This window comes from Pyrus communis, chromosome 17 (assembly GCF_041283825.1).
Source record: "Pyrus communis isolate YQ-2024b chromosome 17, ASM4128382v1, whole genome shotgun sequence".
NCBI classification, from domain to species: domain Eukaryota; kingdom Viridiplantae; phylum Streptophyta; class Magnoliopsida; order Rosales; family Rosaceae; genus Pyrus; species Pyrus communis.
This window is the reverse complement of record NC_142581.1, coordinates 14,072,735-14,094,309: the sequence shown is the minus strand read 5'-3', so window position 1 is coordinate 14,094,309 and position 21,575 is coordinate 14,072,735. Positions and strand designations below refer to the sequence as shown.

The 21,575-nt window shown below is 36.8% G+C and overlaps 2 protein-coding genes and 2 pseudogenes across 2 annotated transcripts; all 4 read left to right on the top strand.

Moving 5' to 3' along the window:
• The window catches only part of LOC148689507 (uncharacterized), a 33,017-nt pseudogene that overhangs the window by 10,351 nt on the left and 1,091 nt on the right, over positions 1 to 21,575 (top strand).
• Positions 4,151 to 10,300, top strand: LOC148689510 (uncharacterized; annotated as a pseudogene).
• LOC148689509 (uncharacterized) lies at positions 10,810 to 11,996 on the top strand. Its single transcript, XM_088689388.1, has 5 exons — positions 10,810 to 11,073; positions 11,165 to 11,419; positions 11,505 to 11,603; positions 11,692 to 11,876; positions 11,960 to 11,996. Exons 1-5 carry the CDS (start codon positions 10,810 to 10,812, stop codon positions 11,994 to 11,996), a joined length of 840 nt encoding a protein of 279 aa, XP_088545514.1.
• Positions 11,692 to 14,951, top strand: LOC148689508 (uncharacterized). The gene is made up of 10 exons (XM_088689387.1): positions 11,692 to 12,217; positions 12,295 to 12,402; positions 12,477 to 12,575; positions 12,650 to 12,892; positions 12,982 to 13,205; positions 13,299 to 13,469; positions 13,562 to 13,669; positions 13,755 to 13,824; positions 14,489 to 14,593; positions 14,828 to 14,951. The coding sequence occupies exons 1-10, from the start codon at positions 11,996 to 11,998 to the stop codon at positions 14,930 to 14,932; spliced, it is 1,455 nt and encodes a 484-aa protein (XP_088545513.1). The 5' UTR covers positions 11,692 to 11,995; the 3' UTR covers positions 14,933 to 14,951.

Genomic DNA, 21,575 nt, shown 5'->3' with positions numbered 1-21,575 from the left:
GATCACCTTTTTGTCAAGCAAGTCTTTCAACATGGCAACCACATCAGAGTCGGGGAATGGATAAGTCTTCTTCTCAAGCTCCTTCAAAATGTGTTTACGCATCTTTTGATCACGAAAAGCTTTGGTTTGAATCGCCTTGCCTCGTGTAGAGATTTTGATTGGAGTTGTGTTGACCGTCATTGCTTCCTTGGTGGGTTTCCACACAGTCTTATCCACCTTTGGCCCCAAAACTTTGTCGTTCTAGTAGTCGGCGATCGATTCTTTCTTCCCATGATGGGCGATGCTTAACTCCATATCATGGGCACAGGTGGCTAACTCCTCAAAGGTTCGTGGCTTGATGCCTTGAAGGATGTAGTGTAGTCCCTACTGCATGCCTTGAACGCACATCTCAATGGCAGAGGTTTTAAAAAGCCAAGATCTTTGCAATCTAGGCTTAATGAACGCCATCTATTGATGTAGTTGACGACAGGTTCATCCTTCCACTGTTTTGTATTGGTTAGTTCCAACATGCTTACAGTGCGGCGAGTACTGTAGAAGCGGTTGAGAAATTCCTTTTCTAGCTAATCTTAACTGTTCATAGACTCGGGCTCGAGGTCGATGTACCAGTCAAAGGCCTTACCTTTCAGCGAGCGCACGAACTGTTTGACGAGGTAGTCTCCCTCCATCCCAGCATTGTTGTAAGTTTCAATGAAATGGGCGACATGTTGCTTTGGGTTTCTCTTCCCATCGAACTGCATGAATTTTGGGGGCTGATAACCCCTCGGCATCTTCAAGGCGTCAATCTTCTTGGAATAAGGTTTCGAGTACAACATGGAGGTGTACGAGCTCTCTTCGTACTGTGCCTTGATGGTGTCAGTGATCATCTCCTGCAGCTGATGGATAGAAAGAGATCCCATGAGTGTTGCCACTTAGTCTGGCTCATGCTCTTCTTTGACTTTTTCCACCGGAGGTTCCTCTTCTTCATTGGCTTCTCTCTTTAGTGGATTAACCTTTAGGTTGGGTTTCTCGTCATCCTGCGTCTCCAGTCGGTTGATGAGTGCGGTGATTTGCAAGTCTTTTTCCTCCACAATCCTTGTGAGCCTTGCAATTGCTTTACTCATTTAAGCCAGTTGTTCTTCAACAGAGGTGATGCCGATGGTCATGACCTGTGCAACCAGTAGACACAACTTTCCTTCAGACATCCAGGGTGCTGACGAAGAACCCCATTGGCCATTTTGGGATGTCATCTTGTGCGCCTCAGCAGCATGCTTTGGTGCTCCCAGCAAGGTCAGGTTGATGACCGACTTGCGCCTTTGATGCTCCTCTTGCTTGCTTAGCAATATCAACTTTGAAGCGGCATGTTGAGGAGTGGTTGTGGTGCCAATAGATGCTTCATTCGTGGCGGAAGTGCTCAGGCTTCTTCCCTTGGTGGTTGCAAGAACGGCTTGTCCCTTGCTTGATGCCATTGATTTTGGAGGTGTGCTTTGGTTTTCATGAACGAAGAGAGAGATAAGAGGTAGAGATTGTCCCACCGGGCGTGCCAAATTTGTAAACACGAAAATTCCTTGAAACAAGAACACGTGTACAAAGTAATATTTTGTATTAATGATTTTGGGGTTACAATCTCTTTGTAATTTGGTCCTCTGATTTGATCTTCGTAAGATATTGGTTTGTTGACGTGTTGTTGATCTAAGGGTTGTCGAGGCTTGATCTTGGATGAACAGTTGGAAGTTTCTTCAAGGGCCGTCGAGGCTTGATCTTGAAGAACAGGGATAAACAGATCGTCGAATGCTTTTGGGCTTGATCTTGAAGTTGTTGATCCAAAGGGCCGTTGGGGCTTGATCTTTGAATAATGGTTGTGCGGATTTCTTCAAGGGCCGTCGGGCTTGATCTTGAAGGTTGATGGATGAGCGGATCTTCAAGGGCTTTTGGGCTTGATCTTGAAGAACGGTTGGATGTGTGGATTTGTTGATGTTGTTGATCCAAAGGGCCGCTGGGGCTTGATCTTGGGATGAACGGATGATGAACGATGAACACTTTCTTCAAGGGCCGTTGGGGCTTGATCTTGAGTTGGTGGAAGTTCTTCAAGGGTCGTCAGGGCTTGATCTTGAAGGAGGATTTGACGAAGAACGAAGAGAGCTTTCTTGATCCTTCGGGATTTGCTCGAGAGCTTTAGAGTTTCAAAGCTTCAAGGTTTTGGTGTGAAATCAATTCGTCCCATTCATGAATGCCTTGGCTTCCTATTTATAGAATTCCAAAACTTGATTTTTGGATTTAAATAATCAGATGAAATAAATCATTTCTGTTAGGTATTGACATGTGTCCTATTTGATGACTTTTCCAATTTATTTCGATTTTTCGTTGAGTCACACGCTACATGTAAAATTTATGCGACACGTGAGCGTTAAAATTTTAATTATTGGTCAACATTCATTTCACCGAAATTTCAATGTCTACAATATATTGGGGTGTATTTCACTGATAGATTCAGGGATTCGTTTTGTCCAGAGACATGGAATATAGACATCTTTATTCAAACTTTCTGTGATATTATTTTCTTTACCATTGTTCTTCTCGGAGTTCTTAAAGTTTTGTGCCGTTTGGTATGGTCACCTTGACAGCCTATTCTTGATCCTCGTTCTTTTCTTTTTCTTAATATATCTCTTTATAAAATAATAAAATGTAAGTATACACTATATAGATAGATGTTTGTCTGAGCATTTTTAGAAGCTCTAGTTTTAATGAGATCTTTCGCCATTATCTTGTATTATCACAAACTCATCATATTATTCTCATTTTCTAGGTATATTGTCTTGGCCAATATTTATTAAACTAAAGTATAGTAGGTCTTGAAAGTTGAAAATGTCACTTTCGTTCGTTTCATTTAATTGAGAGGTACTCCGGCCATTTTCTGACATATCAGTTATCCATGTTTGTTCCTGTAATGTCACTTGGAGGTGCTTCGTGTGTATCATGATAAGCGCCAAAAGCGTCTTCAGGGATTGCAAAATAAAAGTGATGAAATTCAGTCAAAAAAAGGTAGACGTGTTTCATGAAAAGGGAAGAGATCTTCTGAGCAAGAGTCAGTAAAGTCCACAGAAATTGATGAGCACTACTACAAAATAGAGCTTTCATGACACTTATTAAAAATTTTAATGACATTTATTTATTAAAAATGTTATTAAAATAAATGGATGACGCAACTTAAAAAAAATCCACGGAAGGATTTAAAATTTCAGAAAAGAGCGAAGATCCCGTGACTCACAACTTCCTCACGACTCATTCACTCCACTACCCAACCCCCCTTCAGCCAACTCCCAGATAGAGAATGAAAGATCAAAGCTCTCATTCTCCTCTCTTTCTCTCTCGCTTTGCAGTTCCAACCCCGATTCCCTCCACTCTTCCTCGCCCTCCTCCCGTCGCATCCTCCACTTCTGGTAATTTCTCTGCTCCGCTTTTGATTTCTCCGCTTCTTGCCTTTGTTTCTAGTGTGATTTCGGTTTTGTTCTGGTTTTTAATTTCAGTTTGGGAATGTAGGGTTTCTGGATTTTTCTAGAAGAACAATACGTCACTTGGATTTAGGAAGACTCATTGTCATTCTTTCTCTCCCTCTATTTCTCTCTCGCTCTCTCTGTCTCTCTGGGACGCCCACAGTTTTCATCAACCAGATTGATTGTTTTCCTCAAATTTCCCTCAAAACCTAATTGTGTAAGGTAAGTTTGTTGGAATGGTTATGGGTTTTCTAGAAAATAATTTCTATATTAATCTGTTTTGTGAAGTTGTATTGATTAGTCTGAGTTATGTGGCTGGATAGATTTTAGTTTAGCCTTGTCATTTGCTAAGGTAGTTTCTGAACAAATTGTAGTTGAGCCATGATCATTGTTTTTATTTTTATTTTTATTTAGATTGAAGTTAGGTATATGTATTTTATATACATATATATGTGTGCGCATGGGTGTGTGTGTGTGTATGTGTGTGTAGAACGCTGTTTATATAGAAAAAACTCCTCATAAGCTATGCTTCTGTTTATAGCACATCACGTGTTTGATAAAACTCCTCATAAGCTCTGCTTCTGTTTTTTATCTTTAGCTTGCAATAGTTTATATATTGTGCCCTCATGCAATCTCATTATATGTGTTATTCTAATATCAATCAATATAACTATTTTAGAATGGATAAATCTTGGATGTCTATGGATAGAAGATCACAAATGTATTCTGAAGGGGTTGAAAACTTTTTGAATTATGCTATGCTTCACGCTACTGATATTAACTACATACGTTGTCCGTGCCTAAAATGTGGTAACATCAAATCAAGGACGGTTAAAGAGATAAGAGAGGATCTCTTTTTCAATGGTATAGATCAAAGTTATTGTACATGGTATTGGCATGGAGAAGCTGTTCCAGATAGTAAGAATGAGAAAATGAGTAATCGGGAAGAAATAGTTGAAGATAACATTATCGGGATGGTGAAAGCAGCTTATGATCATTTTGCTTCAAATCCTGAACAATTTGAGAAGTTGTTAGAGGATGCAGAGAAACCTGTATACCCTGGTTCAAACTTCACAAAGTTATCAACCTTGGTCAGATTGTACAATATAAAAGCAAAGAATGGGTGTAGTGATAAACTATTTGCAGATTTACTAGAATTTTTAGGAGTATTGCTCCCACAGAAGAATGAAATACCCCCTTCTGTGTATGAAGCAAAAAAAAACATTGTTTTCTCTCGGAATTGAGTACGAAAAAATACATGCATGCCCCAATGATTGCATCCTATACAGGAAAGAGCATTTAGATGCAATTGCATGTCCTACATGTGGTTTTTCTAGATGGAAGGTTAACAAAAGTTCTGGGGAGCCTAGTAAGGGGGTACGTGCAAAGGTATTATGGTATTTTCCCCCTATTCCAAGATTTCAAAGAATGTTTTATAACAGCAAGACAGCAAAGAATTTGATATGGCATGCCCAAGATAGAGAAGTTGATGGTAAGTTGCGTCATCCGGCTGACTCTCCCTTATGGAAGCTTGTTGACCACATGTGGCCAGAATTTGGTGGTGACCCAAGAAATCTCCGACTAGCAATTTCAACAGATGGGATTAATCCCCATAGTTCTTTAAGCAGTAGATATAGTTGTTGGCCAGTGATTATGGTCACTTACAACCTTTCACCATGGTTATGCATGAAGCGAAAATTTATGATGTTAACACTGTTGATATCTGGCCCTAAGCAACCAGGTAATGATATCGACGTTTATATGGCACCATTTATTGATGACTTAAAAACTCTATGGGAGGTTGGTGTTGAAACTTATGATGCATACAATAAGGAGAACTTTATGTTAAAGGCTGTGTTATTATGGACTATCAATGACTTTCCTGCTTACGGAAACTTATGTGGGTGTAGTGTGAAAGGATACTCTGGATGCCCTATATGTGGTGATAGAACATCTTCTAAATGGCTAAAGTTAGGGAGAAAGGTAATCTTTACTGGTCATAGAAGATTCCTACCACAAAATCATCATTACCGACAACAAAAAAAACCATTTGATGGTACTCAAGAGTTTGGATCAGCTCCATCTCCGTTGAGCAGGGAAGAAATATTGCATGAAGTTGAAGGAATCAAAATATCATGGGGTAAGAAGAATGTAGATCTCCCATCAAAAAACAAAAACAAAGGAAATATTATGTCAAAGAATACAAAGCTTCTTGGAAAAAAGAAGGTGAGGAGTGGAATAGCGAACACAAAAGAAACAGATAAGAAGGCAAAAGAAGTAGACAAAAAGGCTGATGTTCAAACTCGCTGGAAAAAGAAGTCAATTTTCTTTGATTTACCATATTGGAAGTCACTGCATGTTCGACATTGTTTAGATGTTATGCACATTGAGAAAAATGTTTGTGAGAGTATCTATGGTACATTACTTAAATGGCTTGTTCTCGTACATTTACGTTATGTTTCTTTAGTTATTTTAGTCCTTTATGCTTCTTTTGTGTATTTTCAGGATAATAAGACGTGTTTGACGAAAGGGTGCATTGTGGAGTGTTTTGGAGCACTATTGGGCTAAGGATGGATAGCTTATACTTGGAGCCCAAGTGTTGGATGAAATTGAAGGCCTTGTATGCACTTGAGGACACAAAACAATGGCCCTAACCCAATCACATAACACCTTGCCATGGGCTTAACACAAACACCATTCCTTGCCATGCAAAGGGGAGCAATTTGGGTCTATTTCATGCACTTAAACCCTAGCCCAATTACACACCAATTTCAGCCACATGAACACAATCATTCCCTCATTGCCGTGGCCCTTGCAAATCCATCCCATTTTCAGCCATTACACTTAATCATTGCACCACAAATCAACACATGCACTCCCATCCATTTCATCATTGCAACCATTGCACATTTACACCAACAAACATCTCTTTGCCGTGCCTTTCCCTTAGATTTTTAGCCATTTCACTTCATCATTACACCACCATTCATTCTTTAATCCACATGCACATACAATCATTCACTCAAGCACCCTTGTGCCTTGCTTCCCCCTTTTGTTCCCACCAATCACATGCATCATCATCATTCAACCAAGCCTAACCCGTGTATCCCCTCCTACATTCCACAAACAAGCCACATGCATTACACCCCACATGTCCCTTTAATCCTTCAAACATGCACCCTTTATTCTTTCATTAATTAAACCACAAATCAGCCACACATTCACCCCTTTCTCCACACCAAAACCATGCATACACACTTCATTCCATTCATTCATCATCCCATCTCAGCCGCACCATTTATTCCACCCTAGAGCCTCATTATTCAATCTATCATTCAGCCATCTTCCACCCCCTTTAATCATTTAACCCACATCCATTCACACACCTTTTCTCCAACCTTGCCATGCATCACATGCATTTCCAACACATTCTCCCTTACCTTTGCCGTGCACATCAACAATTCAAGCATCTTCACATGCTTTCCAGCTTTCCACCTTGCATTTCCAGATTATTCCTTCATCATTGCATCCATTCCTCATGCATTCTTCATCATTGCACCACAAATCACTCATCCCACACTCAATGCCGTGCAATCCCATTACCTTTCCAGATTCCTTATGCAATTCCAGCATCTTCACATGCAATTCCAGCTTTCACATGCTTTCCTAGCTGTTTGTTCATCATTAATTAGCCACTTGCATGCTTAAACAAACAGCCATTTACACCTTCATTCTCCTATAAAAGCCCTTGCATTCACTCCCCATAACATCTCATCTCAATTCACAACACTTCACACAACACAAACACAACCCTTGTGCCGCAAATCCCCTTCCATTTCTGTGCAGTTTTTCTCCTCCATTGCAGCCACTATCCAACCACTTCCCATCCCTCCAAAACACTTCACATAATCCCCAAAGCTCACCTTAGACCTTGTGCTACAACAACGAGGAAGAAAAGAGTGCCTAAACGTTCATACAATTCAAGTTTGAGTTGTTGGAATGTTTAGGTGTTTCTTTGATTTCAAAGTTTAAATTTAATTCTCTTTGTTTTGTACGTATGAGAATGGAAGAGAAGAGTGCCTAAACGTTCATACAATTCAAGTTTGAGTTGTTGGAATGTTTAGGGGTTTCTTTGATTTCAAAGTTATGAGGAACTAAACCCCCTTTAGCTAGGGGGTGATTCGAAACTATGTTTATATTTGCAATATGAATTGATTAACTTTTGTTGGAATTTCATAAGTTGTGGATTCAAATTGTTTAACCGTTTGATTGATAACGTATTTATGAATGTTTATTAAGAATGCGCGCTTAATTTTCATGCATGAATATGACGCTAGAATATAAGTGAATTTCACCTAATCGTTATGAACTTATATTCACAAGTAGTGGAGGTTGCTTATAAACAATCGCGTTAAATGAATTCTTGGCACGAGTTTCATGCTCATCATAGTAACGAATGCCTTGTCAACACTTATAGTTTTCATAATGCTTAATGATCTTTGATTGTATCTTTATTGTGTTTTTCACGTAAAGGACTTTTGGAGAATGTGGTGAATTGCGTTGCGCTAACCCATCCAATTCATTAACTTAAGGAGAACTTGACGGTTAATTTAAGCGGACCTAATTAACCCGGAGTGTTGAGTTTCATAATTTATCGAAAGACCAACTGAGAATCAATCTTGTATGCAAGTGTAACATGTGTGGAGAAGAACCCCTTGGCTATTCCATCATCCATATTTCCATCACATTCATATTTACGTTTTGTCCTTAATTATAATCTTTCCATTTAATTTAATCTTGCCCAAACACATTTCCCCCATATTTCGTTGAGTCTTAATCATTCGTATTTGTTTTATTTTTGTGTTGTAAGTATTTGGAGTCTTGTGTACTTGTTTTGAATTCTTGTTAAGTAAGTTAAGTGTTTTAAAAGTTAGTTTTATTTATTTGAGTCAAGTGTTTAAGCACCCCTAGTTAATCCCCGGTTAGAACGATCCCTACTTACATCATTACTACAATTGTCACAAATAGGGTTTAATTTGTGTACGTATAAATCTCGTATCACTTAACATTCCTGGAAAAACAAAGGATGGTGTGGCAGCTCGGAATAATCTAATTGCTTTAGGTCTACGTACAGATTTGGCACCAGAACATGGAAATAACAAAACATTTCTTCCCCCAGCACCTTATACATTATCTAAGGCTGAGAAGATTTCAGTTTGCAAAGCATTGTCCGAACTCAAGGTCCCATCAGGATATTCTTCAAATTTTAGAAACCTTGTGTCAATGGAGGAGCTAAAACTGTTTAATCTTAAATCTCATGATTGTCATATACTTATGCAGCAACTACTTCCCGTGGCACTTCGTGCAGTACTGCCAAAGCATGTAAGATATGCTATCACCAGATTTTGTCTATTCTTTAGCCACTTATGCAGCAAAACAGTGGATGTTTTAAGGTTAGATGAAATACAAAGTGAGTTGGTGATTACTTTGTGCTTGCTTGAAAAGATTTTTCCACCTTCCTTTTTTGATATAATGGTCCATCTCACAGTGCACTTGGTTAGGGAAGTTCGCTTATATGGACCGGTTTATTTTCGTTGGATGTACCCTTTTGAAAGGTACATGAAAATATTAATGGGTTATGTGAGAAATACATATCGTCCAGAGGGTTGTATGGTTGAATGTTATATTGCAGAAGAAGCTATAGAGGTTTGTAGCGAGTATTTATTAGGGGTAGACCCAATTGGAATTCCATTGAAGATTCATTCACATCATAAAGATGTTGGCTATCCATTATCGGCTGGAAAATTTTTGAAGGCGGATAAAAAGCATTGGCAGCAAGCACATCACTATGTTTTGGATAACACACCTGAAGTGGAACCTTATATCAAGTAAGTTTAACCATTCATACTCATTTATATAGTTTAACTCATTGTTTTTTCATTTATTTACAACATTTCCTATCCTTTTGACCAACTCAATGTTACCTAATTAAAAAAACTATCAGGGAGCATAAGAAATCCTTGATTAAGGAACACCCCAAAAAATCAAAAAATTTGAAGTGGCTTCAGGATGAACATAATCGAACTTTCATTTATTGGCTGCAAAAAAAGGTATTAAACTCGCATTGTACTTATGCACTAACATTTTTGTTTATGAACTCAAACTAATTATGCCAACATATGCAGGTTGAGGATGAGCTTAATGTCCCTAATAATCACATATAAGAAACCTTGAGATGGATAGCACATGGCCCTCGATATGAAGTAACAAAATATTTTGGATATTCTGTTAATGGTTGTAATTTTCACACCAAGTCTCATGATGATTCACAAGTCACTCAAAACAGTGGAGTAAGCTTAGTGGCCAATACGATGCAAATTTCAAGCGCTAAGGATAAGAATCCTATTATCTCAGATATGACTTTTTATGGGGTGATTCAAGAGATATGGGAACTTAATTATAACGCATTCATGCGTGTAGTATTTAAATGTGATTGGGTTGAAAATAAAAGTGGCATCAGATTAGAAGAGTTTGGGATCAAATTAATTGACCTCAACAAAATTGGACATAAGTCAGATAGTTTTGTTTTAGCTACTCAAGTGAAGCAGATATTTTACATTGCAGATCCAGAGGATTCAAGGTGGTCGGTTGTACTGCCTGGGCCTCAGTATGATTGGCTACATGATGATGAGCTAGGAGATACTATAATTGAACGCGAATGTCTTACTACTAAATTGCCACCCATTGAGTCATTTGATGTTCTAACTGAGGAGTCTGATGATATCTACATGCAGGATGATTGCGAAGGCATTTGGGTTGAAAATACATAGTCATATCACTCAGAGGAATATCTACTCTATTTCATATGTTATTGAATGCTATGTTGAATGCATCTTTTTAAATTACATTACGACTTTATATTTTCTCCATACTTTTGGATTTATCTTGTTTAGTTGTGACTTATTGGTAAGGCTTAATTTATTTAGAGATTATTGGGCTGAGATGAAGTATGATGATAATCTTTGTGGAAATAGGAGTTGAATTCATATTGTTCTTTTTTTTGAGTATTGACAATTGTCACTTAGGGAGTATTTGTTTATTGAAATGAACATTGGAATTGAATTGAATGAAGGTTGGTTTTATGATTTTGGAGAATGGCCAATTGCCCTATGTCTTTATTTTTCCTTACTTCCTCAACCAACTATTGGCATGAGCCTATCCGTTTAAGGTTCATTCAATGAACCAAACATTACCTTTAAGGTTCTTTATATTTCTTTCTTCCTTACTAATTTGATCATTGTCTTGATTTTAAATGAATCTTGCAGAATATATTGATGAAATGACAGATTCAGAAGAAGATGACCAAGATTTTGTAACAAGGAAACCAAGAGGTGCAACTCAATTGCAAGACTTGGTGCAAGGTAGAAGTGATGGGGATCGGTTGGAGGTTGGATATAATAGTAAGGGACATCCGTGTGGACTTGCAGGAGCAAAACTAGCAAGTTTTATTGGTGTTATGGCGCGTACCACAGTTCCAATTACAATTCCAACTTGGAAAGAAGTAGAGTCATCTTATAAAAAAAAGATTTGGGACATGGTTCAGGTATATCTCCAAAAAATTAAACAAAAAAAAAAGCTTTTACATCTGTATGACTTTGTGAAAGTAATGACCAATTTCTATTATGCATTTGTAGAAAGCCTTTATAGTACATTCAAATAGCAGAGCGGATGTTTTGAAGAGTGCTGCAAAGACATGGCGAACATTCAAGAGTAGTCTAACATGTGAGTACATATTAAAGTTCAAAGATCAACCTGAAGTCTTAAAGAAACCACCAAAGATCTATGATTTCATTCGTCAGCCAGTATGGGATGAATCGAGGAGGCGAGCTAAGCATAAGTACCCTCATCGACTTTCTAGAAAAGGCTATGCAAGATTGGAAGAACAAATAGTAATGTCCAGTTACTTTTGTATTCATTTAATTATTATACAAATAAAAACTATCTGATATAATTTTGATACGTTCATCCAAATAGAAATCAGCTTATGGAATCACTGCTGACATTGATCGATCAGTGCTTTGGAAGCTTGGGCGTGTTGATAAAAAAGGAAACTATACGAATGAGATGGTGAAAGTACGCGCTGATAAAATAGTAAGTTTTATCTGTAAGGTTGGGAAAGATACTTAATTGATGTATTTCATACTAACGCCAACCGTTATAGGATGAAGTAACTAAGGCCGTTGAAGATGGGACTTTACCAACGTCTGGTAGTAATGACATATTGACAATTGCTTTGGAAACACCTGAATATTCGGGTCGTGTAAGAGGTGTTGGAACTGGTGTCAGTCATAGAATGTACTTCAAGACTCCAAGATGCAAAACTCAATCTAGTCAACAACAAATGATGCAAACACATTTGGAGCAGCAAAGTTTACACATTGAGGAGTTAAATAAGAAGTTTAATTTGATTGCTTCTTTGTTAACTCCAGATCAGTTGAGCAAGATGCAAGAGTTGGTCCAATATAATGTGGTACAGTCCAATCATATTTCTGAGAAAGCTAGTTGCACAACAAAGAAAGAAAAAAAATGAAACATCTACTGAGAAAGTGAAACAGGGTGATTTGGTGGAAATCATGTCTAAGAAGAGAGCAAAACATGACGATGTGCCGAAATTCATGTCTAAGAAGAGAGCGAAACAAAAGGTTAACAAGAATACTAAAACCATGGATAAGATTGAAGCTAAGAAGGTATGTACTAGTCATGCAAGTTTCGTTCTTCTTAACTATAATAAGTAGCAATGTTAATTTAAGTTTACTTTTCTTAGGTCAAGCAAAAGGATATGCAGGAAATATTTGATTTGAACATCATGGAAAAGACGGACAAAATTGCAAATTCAAACGAAAAAGAAAGTGATATCAAGAACCATTTCAAGGTACATAGTCATTGTAGTATTTGTTCTTTTTGGCTATTTTAAGTAGCGATTATTAATTAATTTAATTTTCCAAGGTAAAGCAAAGTGACCAAGAGAACATATATGATGTGAACATCAACGATAAGACAAACAAAATTACAAATTCCATGGAAAAAATATTTGATATCAAGAAGGTACATGCCCTTTACAATTCCTATTTATGCTATAATCCCGACAATAGTTGATTAATGATTTTTTTTTTTTTAAGGTACAACAGTGCAAGCTCGCTATAGACACTGCTAAGAACATTGTTGCATATGGATCAGTCATCCCATTAGACGGGCCAATACATGGAATTCCACTTGGGCCTAAGAACCTACGTGTTTCTATTGATTTAGCAATTAAAGAAGATGCTCTTCTTCCAATACCTAGTTGTGAAGCTGTGAATATCAAACAAGCAATTGGGAGTCACGTAGCTTGGCCACGACATCTTGTCGTGATAAATGATGAGGTACTCCTATGTGATTTTCTTATGAATATGTGGAAAAAATTATAGTACTAATATGTCTCATTTCACCATATTTATCTATCTATGCAAAGTTGAGAACGAATCCACCCCTCAGGCAAAGATCCCAAAAACAACCTTTGGCTTTGCGTTCACTTATGCTCATAGCTCAAAACATGCATAAGGATGTTACTGTACCTATCATTATGGAATCTGACCTATTCGGAAATGAGCACACAACATTTATTGGTGGAGATGACATCATTCAATTTTGTTCCATGGCTGAAATATCGACTGTTTGCATTTCAATTTACATCAGGTTTGACATAATCTTAAATTTATATACAATACAGTCTATTGCATGCACCCACATTGGGTAATGATAAGATACTAATTGCCACATTTTTTGTAGGCAACTTTGGTCAACGTTGAAGAAGAACAATCTTGATGGAATGTTTGGATTTGTAGATCCTGGCAGAATTTCCCAAAAGGCTGGCAAAAAGGAACAAAGATCAAATGCACTGGCTCTTAGATTACAGAACTGCAAAAAAGGACAATTAATTTTTGCTCCGTATAACAAAGGGTTATTAGTACTATGTGTTTTGAACTTTTGTTCCTAACAGATCAGTAGTTGACCATTGTGTGATAAAGAATGCAATTATTTATGTTTTGTAGGTTTCATTGGTTGTTGGCTATTATTGACCCCTATGAGGAATTAATGTATTATATGGACTCGCTTAATTGGATACAGATAGATCCTGGAATGAAGAACATTGTTGAACTGTAAGTATTTGGATATACGTTTGTCTTTATTTAATGCATTTCAAGATTTGTATATATTTCATGTGTTATTATCCTCTATGTGCAGAGCATTGAAGATGTTTAAAGCTCAAAAGGGAATAAAGGGTCGAAAAAATATTAATTGGAAAGTAGTAAAGGTAAGGAATCTTTGTCTCACGGGATCGGCATGCCTGTAAGCTTCTCATTATTCTTGATAATATTTTGGTGGTGTTCTGGAATACTGAATGGTTTTGCTTTTATTTTTTATTTTTTTACCTTACCGAGTGTGTTTTAGCGTTGGAAGTACCGAGTGGTATCTTACTATCTTTCAACAAGATCTTTTTTATAAGGAATCTGGTTAATAGCCAGTAATAAGTGTAATAAATATTGTTATTAATCCACTAAATTTTTAAGTACGTGGTGTAATATTCTGTATATTAAAAGATATGCCTTTCCATAGGATAATCATATGACAAAAGGTCTTTTTTGGCATTGCATTAACAAAATGATACCATCAGGGGAAATGAAAGAGTATTTGCTACTTCATGCTGATAGGTTATGTACTGGATGGGACAAGACTGTATGTATGGATATGTGCCGACAATTATTTGCGTTTTGTATGTAGGAGCACAAAATCTGAAATGTTACGCTAAACGATATGTGGAAATGATTATTTGAATTGCTATGGTCATGATATCTTACATCCTTTTAAAGTTCTTTGTTTATATGTTTTTATTTTTGCATTTTTGCTGTGCGTGTGTATGTTGTGGAGACTGCTTTAAATTAATCTGACTAACTTACATTTTATACTTTTTTTATTTTTATATGCAGTGCCCTTTGCAAGAAGGAACTATAGAATGTGGATATTATGTGATGAAATACATGAAGGAAATCGTTGATGATCCGAACTGCTCAATTATTACCAAGGTTAGTACTACTGTTACAAAGAGCACTTAAGCGGGTGTATTCGCTTGACATTTTATTAGCTCTATACCGAGTGAAAAAAAAAAAAAAAAAAAAAAAACACATCAGCGAAAAATACGAGTACAGAGCCTTTGTTCTTTCTGGGCTAGTTGATGCTAATTGACCACTTCCTTATTAGTTAATGATTGAAATTAGTTTTTGTTGTAACATGTTCTCTTTGGTTGTGATTTGTTGCAGTTCAAAGAAAAAGCTACATACACTCAACAGGAAATTGATGCATTAAGAATAGAGTGGGCTGAGTATGTTGATGACTTCATCCCAATAGATGAAACACTAGATTAGCTAGTTTGTGAAATTTTAAATTAAGTGAATTTATAGTTTTATTTTAGTAGGAAACTCTACACATTATATTGTCTTTTGTAATACTTCGGTACTGGATGAATTACAAATTTATGAAGCAATACTGTTTAATTTAATATCTTGCTTCTTCGATGAATTATGATAAGTCTTTTTATATATGTCATCATACATATTTCAGGACATGTATTAAATTGTTTATGACACGCTTTGTGTGTCGTTGCTAATATTCAATGACGTTGGAGTGTTATAGTACATGACGTTATACATATGTCATGTTTACTGTACCATGACACTTTTTCCTCTGTTTATGACACATATTCTGGTCTCCAATTGAAATAGATGACACACTTTTTTAATTCAATGATCCTTGTTAGGTGTCTCTAAATGCTATACATGACATTGTGCGTATGTCATGATTAGTATACCATGACGCTCATTCCTATGTTTATGACACTTATTCTGTGTCTTAAATGGTAATAGATGACACAAGTTCTTAATTTAATGACACTTAATGGGCGTCCTTAAAAGTAATACATGACACTCTTTCAACGTCATAAAAAATATCTTTAATGACACCCACAAAGATGACGCTAAACCCTTGTGTCATTAAACTTTTAACATGACCCATAAAATGCGTCATGTATGTAAAAATTTGTAGTAGTGGAGGTAACTACACAGTTGGAAGAACGGGGGCATGCTGCATTATCTCATACTGTGAACCAATCCATGGAAGAAAATAATCTTTTGGTCATTTTAGATAAGAATGACACAGATATGCAACCATTGACTGATCGTCTAGAAACTGAGCAGGAACCTGAAATAAAATAGAGATGATGATGGCGAGTGCTGTCATTTATTCGCAAATGTGATTTTATAAAGTTAAAGTCACTACGTGCTTCAGCAGCTCAACGAAGGTTTTCATGGACAGATGAGGCTGACAGGTAAGGGAAAAGATACAGATTATGAATATCAGCTACTTTCCCCTGTATCCTTTTTTTTTATATGACTTGTATGCTGTATACTCCATGGACTTGGTGATTTCTTTTTGGTCTTGATAAATTATTAAATAATTTTTGGCTTACTTCTGAACAGTTAAGCTTTAAGGTATAGTGGTAAACGAACAAAATTTGTCATGGTATCATAGCAGAAGATGCTGGCACGAGTCCCTATAAAGCATTTGGGAGTAGTGGTAAATCAACAAACTTTTTACGGTTTATCGTATTATGAAAAAGAAAAGGATATGAAAGCTTTTGTTCTTTGCATGTGAGTATATTATTACCTATTTAAATTTCAATTATATTGATATCATCTTTTTAGGCAATTGGCTATCCAATATGTAAGAGACCGTGTGCAACCCTTTGGGCAAAATTTCACCAGGTAGATTGGGCTTCACTTACTGACATTCCAGCACCTCCTAGAACCAGCCAAAAACAAATGGCATTACTGAAAAGTAACAGAAGATTTAGAATAGCTTTTAGTGAGGCTCTGCAACATGATCAGTGAACGATATGCAAAGTTCCTTGGAAAGACCCAGAACAGGTATTCTAGAAATGATGATTGCAGGCTGCTTTTGCGAGGTTCAGAAGGGGAGGATCATAACAGCAATTTGATAGGAGCATATTTATGCAACTTTGTTATCTTATTTCTTTGCATTTACTTAGTTAATTTTCATTTATTGTAGTAATTTAAGCTATTTTCGTATTACTAAAGGTCTAGTTGGTAAAGATGACAATAAATAGCTAAATGGAGCAATTTGGAGCAGTTTTGGACTTGGATTGGACAACATGCGTGGATAGCATATGGGCTGAACGTTTTTGGTGTTTAAATGGTGCTAGACATATGCTAAAATCTGGAGAAATTAAAGCTGAGGCTTGGAAGGTAAGAAATTACACAAGAAAGAGGAATCCTAGTTGGAGAGGAACATTATCTTATCTTATCTCCAGCTGCAAGGAGGAATCCTAATCATATTCCAACACTTTCTACCTGATTCTTAGAGTCCTAAAATAATTCAAAATGCCAAAACCCCTTCCTCCTTGGATTTAACCGTTCCTTCCCTATATATATGAAATTCCTGAACGTTATAGGGTGTGCCACGACTACCATTCATTCATTGAACTTGTTGGATTTTTTAGAGTTCATTCTATCTTTGTTTTAAGTTCAATGTTTATTTTAGATTGCTTTTCAGTTATTATGAACATGTGTAACTAAGTCTCTTTTTAGCTAGAGGTGAATTCGAAGCCATGATCATATGTTTTATATAAATTGTTTACATCCAGTTATTGTTTCGTAAGACATGAATGCGATTTACTTATCTGCTTTATAGAGAACTTATACTTGTATGTTTATTAAGGAAGCATACTTAGTTAGCATGCAGGGATTTGATGGTAGAATATAAGGGAATTTCACCTAATCATTATGAACTTATATTTGTAAGTAGTAAAAGTCACTAGTCATGATTGAGTTAAGTAAATTCTTGGCAAGAGTATCATGCTTTTCATAGTTACGAATGCTTATAATTTTCACAGAACTTAATGATCGTTGAGGTGTATCTCTATCATGCTTTTCATAGTTAGGGAACTTGAGAAGAATAATTTGATTGCATTGATGAGTCCAATTCAATGAACTTAGGAAAATCTAAGAGTTAATTAGTGTTGTTCACAGTTAATTTGGGGCATTGTCATTCATGGTTTATAGGAAGAATAACTAGAAATCGATTTGTATGCATATGATTCATGTGTGGAGAAGAATCCTTTAGCTATCATTTCATCCATATTTCATTCACAACTTAATTTACTTGCTGCCATTTAATTTTGTTTTAGTTAAATTCATCCAAAATCTCCCCCTCATTGTTTTGTTGTTAGTTTAACTTAGTTTTTAGTTTTATAAGTTTAATTTGTGTTGATTAGCATCCCTTCTAATCCCTGGAATAGAACAATCCCTACTTACTCGTACTACGTTTGCATAATTACTATGGTTTCATTTATGTGTTAGTTTCTACCACATTACAATTTTCCTAGTAATAGTAACCATAATCAAGTGACAGGTATTCCTTTCCTTCAAGAAGAACGATGAGATGATTTTGATGATAATAACATTAAGAAAGCCCTTGAGGAGGTACTTCACTACAAGAATATGTCTGTATTGGATGCCTCTAAACGAGTTGGATCTATCTGCGAGGACTGGTCAGATCCTAATACAAATTCAGAAGAATATGTAATTATCCAATCCCTGCACCTTGGTTGCTACTCTCTCTCTCTCTCTCTCTCTCTCTCTCTCTCTCTCTCTCTCTCTCTCCATGTGCGCACGTATGTGTATGTATGATTTTGCTTTGTGTTCGAATTCACTGAATAATGAATACCATTACCTTCAGGATCTGACCTGAGGTCTTTAGGTCTGTTTACAGTGCTATTCGTAAGGCCGGAGACTGAGGATTGGGCATAGGAGATGTTTCTCGAATAGAAAATAACCCAGGTATAATGCCATGATTTTCTATGATATGCTTCTTTCGGCAAGGTGATATTTCTGCATTAGTTTCCTTTTAGGAGAAAGGATGACTGAGTTTGTCATTGACGTGCTTCAAATATTGATCAATTAGTTTCCTAATTATTTAGCTGTCTGACGATAATTTCTCATTGGTGAAGTTTGTGGTTTTTCTTTGCTCTAGAAATCTTAAGCTGTTAAGATGTGAGCCAACAATTATTCTATATTCTCATAATCCTCCGCACTTGTGGGCCTACCACAACCATAGCCCAACAACTAGAATTCAACTTAATATTGGGAGGTTGAAATTGTAGGGATCTGAACTTAAATCAATATTGGGAGGTTGAAATTGTAGGGATCCGAGCTTAAATCTTCTGCTTTGACCATGATAAAGTTGATTGATTTGCCAATATTCCTATAAGTTTAGGCTGTTAGAATGTGGGACAACTATTTTATATTCTAGTTTCTATTTGAGTTGTCCTCAGTGGGAATAACCCTAAAGTTGTGTGCCAAATAAAAATGCACTTGGTAATTCTTTGTTTTAGGATTTGATTAATAGTGGAGAGATTGTTTTCATTTTTAAGGTATCAACGCAAATGATTGCACGTTTTAGGCGGAGGTGAAGAGGTGGTTGCAAGCCATCAAAATAACTTATTCAAAATGACTTAACAGATTCCTTCACTTTAGAAGTTAAGAGGAATAACATTAGATGGCTTAAATATTGGACCTCAGGAAGTTGAAGCATGTGATTTCATACTTTAACCAAATCTTACGAGTTAAACACTTCATGACATCTGACAGCTGCTTTATATACAGATCAATGCTTATGATTCTGTCCGGTTCGTGGATTTTTTGTATCGTGACAAGTATTTTATGACTTTAGTGCCAGATATTTGTCAAAATTTTGAACCAAACATCATCGAGAAAGCCACTAGGAGGCAATGACAGCGATTTGATCCTTCATCCGAAAAAGTGTGATATTGGTTGTGCTCATTCACAGGGGATATAAATATGAATGTTGATGACGTTCATAAAATGACATTTCTTAATTTTTCCAAAATGGTGTGGATGAATCTTCTAGATCCTCTTTTTGTGAACTATGCGTGCCAATATTGCCATGGATAAATGGTGATGGGACCATTAACAAGATTATTTACAAGGGACTCAGGCGACGTGTTCTTGGAGTTGTCATGCAAAATCCATGGATGGTAGAGGTACTTGCAAAATCCATATAAATATTATCAATCTCATTATTATCTTCCTGAAACTTTTGCAATTGAACATTGCTTTGACTTTCATACTCTTCAGTCTTCATTATCACTGAATGCTGGATACAACAACAATGTTCCCTTGGTGCCTTTACTGTTTGATATATTTTCACTGTCAAGATAAAAGCATGATTGGTTATTAAATTGCTTTTAACGTTACTATCCTCCTGATAGGAGCATATTCATGCGACTTAAATGGCTTGTTCTCGTACATTTACGTTATGTTTCTTTAGTTATTTTAGTCCTTTATGCTTCTTTTGTGTGTTTTCAGGTTCTAAGGGCTTAAGGAGCAAAGAAGTGCATTTTGGAGCATTTTGGAGCACTTTTGGGCTAAGGATGGATAGCTTATGTTTGGAGCCAAGGTGTTGGACGAAATTGAGGCACTTTAGGACACAAAACAATGGCCCTAGCCCAATTACATAACCTTGCCGTGGCTTATCCCTTCTCCCTTTCCCTTGCCATGCAAACCACCCTATTTTAGGCCCATCCTATGTACTTAAACCCAGCCTTTTAACCTTGCAGCCCTTTTCTGATTTATTCACTTCCATATTCTTCTTTAATCCACATGCATTCATCATCATTCACCCTACCTTGCAATTCCACATGCACTCCCCTTTGCCGTGCACTCCCATCCCATTTCCAGGTTGTCCACTTCATCATTGCAGCCACATAGTCACCCACATGCACTCTTCAATCATTCATCCTAGTTGGCAGCCACATGTTTTCCCAATTCAATATCATTCTCCCATAAACCATCAGCACATGCCCTCACCATTGCCGTGGCCTACCCTTCATTTTCCAGCTTTTCACATTCATTTCCAGCACATCCTTGGTGTGCCGTGCATCTCCACAATCCCAGCCATCTCCCTTTGTGCCGTGCATCCCCTCACTCTTTAATTATTTCAGCCACATGCACCCATAATCATTCACACCTTGCAGCCACATGCATTCCCCTGTGCATTTCCAGCTTTCCACCAACCTCCTAGCTGTCACTCTTTTAATCATTCATCCACCTATAAATAAACATCCATTGCAGCCACAAAGGGGGATTCATTCAATTCCCATTCACAACACAACACACCATCACAATCACAAAACCAATGCCGTGCAAATCCATTCCATTTTCTGCATCTTTTCTCTCCATTGCCGTGCCCTCCAACCATCACACATCCATTCCTCCATACAAATACCACCCCAAAACCTATCCTTAGACCTTGTGCCGCGACAAAGAGGAAGAGAAGAGGGCCTAAACGTTCATACAATTCAAGTTTGAGTTGTTGGAATGTTTAGGTGTTTCTTTTCCTTTGATTTCAATGTTTAATTTCAATTCTCTTTGTCTTGTACGTATGAGGAACTAAACCCCCAATGGCTAAGGGTGTATTCGAAACCATGATTATATATGTGAAATAAGTTGATTACTTCCAGTTATCGTTACATAAGTCGTGAAGACAATTTGCTTAACCGTTTGATTTAGAACTTATTCTTGTATGTTGATTGAGAGTGCACGCTTAATTTGCATGCTTGAATTTGGTGCTAGGATATAAGTTTGTTTCACCTAATCGTTACGAATTTATATTCACAAGTAGTGAAGGTCGCTAGTCACGATCATGTTAAGTAGATTCCTGGCAAGAGTATCATGCTTTTCATAGTTACAAATGCCTTGTCGATGCTTATGATTTCCAAAGAACGTAATGATTCTAACTTGTATCTTTATCATGTTGTTCATATAGAGAACTTGTTAGGAATAATTTGTTTGCGATGCATATTCATCCAATTCAATGATTCTAGGGAAATTTGAAGGTTAATTTAAGCGAACCTAATTAACTTGGAGCGTCGAGGTTCATAACTTATTGAATTGATAACTGGAAATTGATTTA

What these genes read in the sequence shown, in the direction of transcription:
- LOC148689509 (XM_088689388.1), top strand. Translation starts at nt 10,810, where the DNA reads ATGACAGATTCAGAAGAAGATGACCAAGATTTTGTAACAAGGAAACCA. An exon ending in ATACGAATGAGATGGTGAAA is followed by an intron (nt 11,604 to 11,691) that starts GTACGCGCTGAT and finishes CAACCGTTATAG; the next exon opens with GATGAAGTAACTAAGGCCGT. An exon ending in TCTAGTCAACAACAAATGAT is followed by an intron (nt 11,877 to 11,959) that starts GCAAACACATTT and finishes TGTTAACTCCAG; the next exon opens with ATCAGTTGAGCAAGATGCAA.
- LOC148689508 (XM_088689387.1), top strand. Translation starts at nt 11,996, where the DNA reads ATGTGGTACAGTCCAATCATATTTCTGAGAAAGCTAGTTGCACAACAA. An exon ending in TGCATTTCAATTTACATCAG is followed by an intron (nt 13,206 to 13,298) that starts GTTTGACATAAT and finishes CATTTTTTGTAG; the next exon opens with GCAACTTTGGTCAACGTTGA. An exon ending in TTTGCTCCGTATAACAAAGG is followed by an intron (nt 13,470 to 13,561) that starts GTTATTAGTACT and finishes TATGTTTTGTAG; the next exon opens with GTTTCATTGGTTGTTGGCTA.